Source organism: Colobus angolensis, unplaced genomic scaffold (genome assembly GCF_000951035.1).
Source record: "Colobus angolensis palliatus isolate OR3802 unplaced genomic scaffold, Cang.pa_1.0 Scaffold233, whole genome shotgun sequence".
In the NCBI taxonomy this organism is placed as follows: Eukaryota; Metazoa; Chordata; class Mammalia; order Primates; family Cercopithecidae; genus Colobus; species Colobus angolensis.
In genome coordinates, this window is record NW_012115522.1 from 2,526,713 (window position 1) to 2,535,574 (window position 8,862).

Consider the following 8,862-nt stretch of genomic DNA (forward strand, 5'->3'; position numbering starts at 1 on the left):
GCATTGCTATGTGCTTGTTAAGCTGGAAAAAAAAATAAAGTTTATTCTGTACTTACTAGTGGATCTATCTTCCTGAAGAGCAGACTAGCAAAATGGGAACTATTTATAAAATTGTTCATTCATTTCACCTAGTCTTAGGGGATGCACATATATAAGATGTTAGTGAATGCCGCTGTAGAATATAAATTACTCCATCCAAACTTAGATGACCTCTTCAGCCGCTTAATGATTTTGTAACTAATAGCAACTAAAAGCACTTAGTGTTTACCAGGTAGTGTATCCATTCATGTAGTCCTCCCATCAACTCTGTTACAGGGATAGGTTCTATTACTGCACCTTACAGTCCAAAGTTAAGTAACTTCCCCAAATCACACATTAACACTGAGTGCAGTCAAGATTTGAGCCCAGGCAGTCTTAACTTCAAATTCCCTACTTTATATCATTGCACCAAACTGCCTCTGAAAACTAAAGCCACTTATCACATAGTTAACTTTCCTTGGTTAGGGTCATTTAATTACCTCTACCTGGCTACTACTAGGGTGATAACTGCATTTCAGTACAGATTCTACATGGTTTTGAATATAATGCTCATGAGTTTGAGCAGTGAAACAGATCTTCTGATATATTACCAATGACATTGTAAATAAGTACAGTCCTTTTTGGAAAGCATTTTGGCAGCAGATTGAAAGAGCCGTAAAATCCTCATCTTTTTTGACCCAGTTAGTGCCACTTCTGGGAATCATCTTAAAAAATAGTCCAGTGTGGAAAAAGACTTATGCACTAAAGTAATCACCACAGCCATGCTTGTGATAGCAGAGTGACAGGAAACAACCCTCAATGTTCAACAATAAGGGAATGAATGACCAGACAAACCATGGTATATTGACTTAGGCCAATAAAAATGAAGTGGGATGTAACATGAGGAAAACATAGTCATCAAGAGTTGAAGCAGCACACAGAGCAGTATGAATACTAAAATTACAGCTTTTACAAATATGAAAAAAGATGGAATATAAAAATGATCAGATTGGTGCGATTGTAGATAATTTTATTTCCATAATTACTTACTGGTTTTGAGCCTTAGTCTCATAACCCTCAGTAGATGATACGCTGCTTGATGACAGAGGCAGAAAACTGAAATTGCCCAAAGAGCATCACTGGAGGCCACAAGGTCTGGGCCCTTTGCAAGCGCCTCCTGTACAAGTGTGCGAACCTCAGGCAAGCCACTCTGTGCTCCTGTGCACGCAGCAGTGCAGTTTGGGAAGCATGAGTGGGATCTTTGGAGTCAGAGGGACCTCGCTGTGTGCCTGGCTCTTCCCAGAAAAGCTGCTGAAACTTGGTAGAGCTCAACCTTCTCATCCGTACAAATAAGGCAAATGAGCTCGGGGCCTGACACCTTTCATCAGTGCTCTAAAAATGTTTGTTCCGTTTGGTGGTAGCTGTTAGAAAGCGTTCCTCACTTTTCTTTGGCCTTTGGCCTTTAACGACAGTAACAAATGTAAAGTCTTTCAGCGAACTTCCTTTGCTGAAATATTTTGAGCATCAGCTTTTAAAATTTTTACATATTCCTCTGTTTTCTGGTGTACCTTATCCTCCATAATTTAGAATTAAGGAGGAAGATAAAAAACATTTTGTGATTCAATGTGGCTGGCTAAATTTTCTGTTTTGTTTTAATCACATTTTTTTTTCTGATTATAAAAATGTAGTAAAAGCTCATTGCTGAACTTTTGGAAAATAGAGAAAGCCGAAAGAAGAAAATTGGACAATAATCTTCCCACTCAGAAATAAGTGTTATATGCATTTCATTTTATTTTCTTCCATGCTTTTCTGAATATCTGATTTTTTCTTATTTTTGAAAGGAAAAATATAGGAAAGCTTTTCCTGGAACATTCGCTATATTTGGAGCAAGTTTAACATGATGCTTTGTGTTCATTTTGAGATAGTTTATCTTTAACAAATAGTTTTTAGATGGAGATAAAGACCAAGCAGCAATAGAGAACCAGATGGAGGGTAGAGATAGGAATATCTCTGTCTTAATTAGGAGGAAAAAATTTTCTGTAATTCTGATACCTATCAAAGAAGGAACTTATGTAAAGTATAATTACCAAAATCATGGATCCTAGACTTCTTCAGGACAACTGCAATTTTAAATAATTTGTATTGTTTTCATTGTAAGTGCCTTGCGTCTTTTCAAACCATGACTTGTGAATTTTTGTTTGGTAAAATATAATCATCATACATAAACTTGGAATGAAGAAGCAGCTTGCAAAATACAACTTCTTGGCTCTCGGCCTTACCATTTTTAGAACATGCAGTTTTCAAAAATTATCTGTTCCTGTAATGTCCTCTGTAGAAAAGTCATCCACTACAAAGATAAAACCGACAGAGCAGCAAATACCTGGAAAGACTTAGCCTAAGGGACTGTAGCCATATGGGGCTGGGCCTTGATGGAGCTTCACTCCCACTTGTGCTTTCCTTGTGCTTAAATCAGGAGAGGGCTGGGTGCCATGGCTCATGCCTATAATCCCAGCACTTTAGGAGGCCGAGGAGGAGGGCGGATCACTTGAGATTAGGAGTTCATGACCAACCTGGCCAACATAATGAAACCCCATCTCTGCTAAAAATACAAAACAATTAGCCAGGCATGGGGGCAGACACCTGTAATCCCAGCTATTTGGGAGGCTGAGGCAGGAGAATCGCTTGAACCAGGGAGGTGGAGGTTGCAGTGAGCCGAGATCGCACCACTGCACTCCAGCCTGGGCGACAGAGTGAGACTCCATCCCAAGGGGAAAAGAATGGAGAGAATGGACTTGCTAGTGGATTTAGCACACTGTTCCCTTCGTTTTCTGGGCTTTGTTGCTCAAGGGAGGGCTTTAAAAGTTGGGGAAAGGGTCTTCCTCCATTTCTTTTCTTCAGAGCAGCAATGGAATTATTAAAGGTGGCAGAGCGTGTCCCATATAGATAATTTTCAGTGTGGCAGATCTGTCACTGCCACAACATTGAGTAGAACATGAGAAATGTTTTGGGTCAATGTGTTGTGTTCACTCCTTTGAAGACACCATTGTGGCTTGTGCCCCTTTGACTTCTGAGCTCTGCCACCACAGGCAAAAGACTCCTACTTGTCTGGAAGTAGGTTCCCACACTCCTGCTTAGTGTCTGCACATCAGGGACACTAAGTCCTTTTGAGTCATTTCTTCTGACAAGACTGAGCATAAACCTTTACTCATGCTTGTTAGTTAACCTTTCTAACCAGTTCCTCTTTGAGCAAGGTCACTTATTTACAAGGGGAGAAAACCAAACCTAGAGCACAGTTTGAGTGTCTAGCTTAGAGTTGTATTGACATCCACAGCTTCAGACAGTACTTCCATACAAAGGGGAAGATGATAATTCACCAGTGTCTTGTGAGAACGGAATGAATAACCATAGCCTTGAAACCTTCTATTTTGAATAACTGTGGCCCATCTAAAACCAGGCTTGCTTGGCACCCTGTGAAAAGACAGACGGGCGTGATCTAAGACTTGAGTATTTTGAACAGCTGGGGAAACTAGTCCCCAAGCAGTAAAAGGGAGGAAACCACACAGAAAGTTAACTGAACTTAACATTCTGGTCTTATGAGAGATCGTCAGTGTTATTTAATTCACTTTACTTTGTAGGATTCTTCTGTAATTGATTACTGATCAAAGTGATTTAATTTTTTTCAGTATTGCCTGTCAGGGCATCCAACCTTACCATGCAATGTGCTCAAATTCAAATCAACCACCATTATGTTGGACTGCGGACTGGACATGACCTCTACCCTCAATTTCCTTCCTTTGCCACTTGTTCAAAGGTATGTGCTGGTGCAGCCAAAGAAAAAATGAGCTTTAAGTTTGCTGAAAAATGGTACCGTTAGTATGAATGTTACTAGTACCTAGTGTATTGTCGTAAGTTTGCTTTGTTCCCTTAAAAATGTTCTTTATCAAAATAATTTCCTTTGGCTGAGTTGATGGAAAGTGTTCTATTGATTTATTGATTGGCTTCTTTATTATAACTTCTTCTGAGCTTCTGTAAAATGTTCCTGCAACTGCTCAGTACAACTGAGGTCATGTATATTTCATCTTTCATCACATAAGAGCTGGTAAATGGTCAACTGATGAGCCCAAGAATTGAATTTTAGAATTATTTAGCAGCCTTGCAGAGACTTAACAGCATGGAATCTGACATTTCTTTTCGATAGGCTTCTGTGCATTATTTTCATACTAAGTCAACTTTAGATTTAGAACCACATATGTAGCCCAAGTTCATATCTTAAATGAGACAGATTGCCTGAGGCCTACAATAGCACTGTTTATGCTTAACTAAGACTTTGCCTTAGGAAATTGGTTTCCCAGCATACTACTATTTAGAAACAGTTTATAAAAGATGTGGCTACCTTGTAGAAGCAAATATACTTACAGTAGCAAAAAGTGACACCACATACAAGATAGGATATGGAAAAGCTATCTAAAGCAGATTTAAGAGCTCAAAAGCATAGCAAGCTAGGTAAGCTTTCTAGTTTATCTCAGTCGTTCCTGAAGATATCACTGAGTACAATGATTATTCACAGCGATAACCTGATGAACCATCTAAAATTTTCATCAACTATTGATTTTTCTGAGATAAGGGGTACAGTAAGGTGGTGTGAGGATAAGGTCAGAGATAATTCCAGATTACATTTTATGCAAAGCTAATGGAATTCAGTTATAATTACACCCAGCATTTAGAAATACATGCGCCACCCACAGGCCAGGCGCAATGGCTTAGGCTTGTAATCCCAGCACCTTGGGAAGCTGAGGCAGGTGGATCACCTGAGATCAGGAGTTTGAGGCCAGTCTGGCCCACACGCTGAAACCCTATCTCTACTAAAAATACAGAAAAAAAAAATGAGCTGGACATGGTAGCGGCTGCCTATAATCCCAGCTACTTGGGAAGCTGAGGCAGGAGAATCACTTGAACCTGGGAGGTGGAGGTTGCAGTGAGCCGAGATCGCGCCACTACACTCTGACCTGGGCAACAGAGACTCCATCTCAAAAACAAGAAAAAAAAAGAAGTACATGTACCACCCACAGATATTGCCCAAAAACTGGGTTGGGAGGAGCTTAATTACATGACAATTGGTTATTTCCTAATAAAATAGCCTGATATTATTGTCTTTTTCCCCCAAAGAACAAAATGTTTGTTTTTTGATGTTTATTAAAAATCTGCACTGTTCTGGACCAGAGGATTTAGAGATGAACAGAACAACCTACTTTCCCTCATGAAACTTACAGTCCATCAGGGAGACAGACGTCACACAGATGAATATTTAATTACACTTGTGATTAGAAAACAAGTATATATATTTAGGATAATTACATAAAAAATGAAGTCTAAGATACCATGAGAGATTCCAAAAGGGAGCCCAACCTGCTCTGTGGGGTCATGAATTTCCTGGGTGATGAGAACTGGATGAGAACTCTCTTCCCCTTCCATTCTTTCACTCTCAGAGGGAAGTTCTACTAGCAGAATGGTTAGCTGTCCATACGGTTTCTTACAAAAGGTGTCTCCTTTTGCTTAGACCAGGACACAGTTGCCTAAAGTGATATTCCTGACCCTGTCTGTCCCCTCAGTTGTTTTATTTGTCTTCGTAGCATTTATTATATTATGAGTACATATTTATTTATTGTCTTTCTTCACCACTACATGTAAGTTTCATAAAGGCAGGGAATTTGATTCTCCATTGTATCCCCACTGCCCAGAACTATTCTTGGCATGTGGTATCTACTCAGTAAGTATTTGTTGTATGAATAAATTGCTTTATCTTCTGTGGATTCCATCCTAATCGCTTTTTCAGAGTCCTTTTACTATTACAATTAACTAATTAATTAAATTATTATTCTATATCTGCTTGGACTTTTCCAAGTTGATTGTCATTTAATTATAATCATTCACATTTAACTTAAAATTTAAAGAACTATTTTAATTTCTCTCAACTCGTTTTTCCCCTTCAGCATTTCTAAACCCTGTCCAGTCTTACTCTGCCCACACCACTCCACTAGAACCTCTCAGGTCCCATATGACTTCCATGTCATTGGACGTGATGGGCATTTGTCAGTCCTCATCTTATTTGACCATTCAGTAGCAGTGACCTCCATGATAATGCATTCCTGGTTTTCCTCTTACCTCTGTGACCCTTCTTTGTATACTTTGGAGGTGTGTTTTCCTGTAATTCGCCATCATGTATTGACATTCTTCAGTGTTCATTGCTTGGCCATCATATTCTCCACCAAGGGCATTTAATAAATGCTTAGCACTATTCATAATAGCAAAGACGTGGAAGCAACTTAACTGTCCCTCGGCAGTGGAGTGGATAAAGAAAATGTGGTACATATACACCATGGAATACTACGCAGCCATAAAAAAAAGAATGAAATCATGCCCTTTGCAGTGACATAGATGGAACTGAAGGCCATTATTCTTGGTGAATTAACGCAAGAGTAGAAAACCAAATACTGGGTTGTTGGCACCAAGATGGCGGAATAGGAACAGCTCCAGCCTCCAGCTCCCAGCATGAGCGACACAGAAGTCGGGTGATTTCTGCATTTCCAACTGAGGTACGGGGTTCATCTCACTGGGGCATGTCAGGCAGTCAGTGCAGGACAGTGGGTGCAGCCCAACGAGTGAGAGCCGAAGCAGGGCTAGGCATTGCCTCACCCGGGAAGCGCAAGGGGGAAGGGAATTCCTTTTTCTAGCCAAGGGAAACCATGACACACAACACCTGGAAAATCGGGACACTCCCACACTAATACTGCGCTTGGCCGGGCGCGGTGGCTCAAGCCTATAATCCCAGCACTTTAGGAGGTCGAGGAGGAGGGCGGATCACTTGAGATTAGGAGTTCATGACCAACCTGGCCAACATAATGAAACCCCATCTCTGCTAAAAATACAAAACAATTAGCCAGGCATGGGGGCAGACACCTGTAATCCCAGCTATTTGGGAGGCTGAGGCAGGAGAATCGCTTGAACCAGGGAGGTGGAGGTTGCAGTGAGCCGAGATCGCACCACTGCACTCCAGCCTGGGCGACAGAGTGAGACTCCATCCCAAGGGGAAAAGAATGGAGAGAATGGACTTGCTAGTGGATTTAGCACACTGTTCCCATCGTTTTCTGGGCTTTGTTGCTCAAGGGAGGGCTTTAAAAGTTGGGGAAAGGGTCTTCCTCCATTTCTTTTCTTCAGAGCAGCAATGGAATTATTAAAGGTGGCAGAGCGTGTCCCATATAGATAATTTTCAGTGTGGCAGATCTGTCACTGCCACAACATTGAGTAGAACATGAGAAATGTTTTGGGTCAATGTGTTGTGTTCACTCCTTTGAAGACACCATTGTGGCTTGTGCCCCTTTGACTTCTGAGCTCTGCCACCACAGGCAAAAGACTCCTACTTGTCTGGAAGTAGGTTCCCACACTCCTGCTTAGTGTCTGCACATCAGGGACACTAAGTCCTTTTGAGTCATTTCTTCTGACAAGACTGAGCATAAACCTTTACTCATGCTTGTTAGTTAACCTTTCTAACCAGTTCCTCTTTGAGCAAGGTCACTTATTTACAAGGGGAGAAAACCAAACCTAGAGCACAGTTTGAGTGTCTAGCTTAGAGTTGTATTGACATCCACAGCTTCAGACAGTACTTCCATACAAAGGGGAAGATGATAATTCACCAGTGTCTTGTGAGAACGGAATGAATAACCATAGCCTTGAAACCTTCTATTTTGAATAACTGTGGCCCATCTAAAACCAGGCTTGCTTGGCACCCTGTGAAAAGACAGACGGGCGTGATCTAAGACTTGAGTATTTTGAACAGCTGGGGAAACTAGTCCCCAAGCAGTAAAAGGGAGGAAACCACACAGAAAGTTAACTGAACTTAACATTCTGGTCTTATGAGAGATCGTCAGTGTTATTTAATTCACTTTACTTTGTAGGATTCTTCTGTAATTGATTACTGATCAAAGTGATTTAATTTTTTTCAGTATTGCCTGTCAGGGCATCCAACCTTACCATGCAATGTGCTCAAATTCAAATCAACCACCATTATGTTGGACTGCGGACTGGACATGACCTCTACCCTCAATTTCCTTCCTTTGCCACTTGTTCAAAGGTATGTGCTGGTGCAGCCAAAGAAAAAATGAGCTTTAAGTTTGCTGAAAAATGGTACCGTTAGTATGAATGTTACTAGTACCTAGTGTATTGTCGTAAGTTTGCTTTGTTCCCTTAAAAATGTTCTTTATCAAAATAATTTCCTTTGGCTGAGTTGATGGAAAGTGTTCTATTGATTTATTGATTGGCTTCTTTATTATAACTTCTTCTGAGCTTCTGTAAAATGTTCCTGCAACTGCTCAGTACAACTGAGGTCATGTATATTTCATCTTTCATCACATAAGAGCTGGTAAATGGTCAACTGATGAGCCCAAGAATTGAATTTTAGAATTATTTAGCAGCCTTGCAGAGACTTAACAGCATGGAATCTGACATTTCTTTTCGATAGGCTTCTGTGCATTATTTTCATACTAAGTCAACTTTAGATTTAGAACCACATATGTAGCCCAAGTTCATATCTTAAATGAGACAGATTGCCTGAGGCCTACAATAGCACTGTTTATGCTTAACTAAGACTTTGCCTTAGGAAATTGGTTTCCCAGCATACTACTATTTAGAAACAGTTTATAAAAGATGTGGCTACCTTGTAGAAGCAAATATACTTACAGTAGCAAAAAGTGACACCACATACAAGATAGGATATGGAAAAGCTATCTAAAGCAGATTTAAGAGCTCAAAAGCATAGCAAGCTAGGTAAGCTTTCTAGTTTATCTCAGT

At 40.4% G+C, this 8,862-nt stretch overlaps 1 protein-coding gene across 1 annotated transcript in view; it reads left to right on the plus strand.

Annotated features, from left to right (window-relative positions):
* The first annotated feature begins 8,017 nt into the window (after positions 1-8,017).
* Positions 8,018-8,862, plus strand: part of INTS9 (integrator complex subunit 9) — a 90,690-nt gene continuing 89,845 nt past the window's right edge. The window contains exon 1 of the mRNA XM_011944553.1: positions 8,018-8,146. Coding sequence (XP_011799943.1) covers positions 8,082-8,146 — 65 coding nt within the window. The 5' untranslated portion in view covers positions 8,018-8,081. The remainder of the gene's footprint in view (positions 8,147-8,862) is intronic.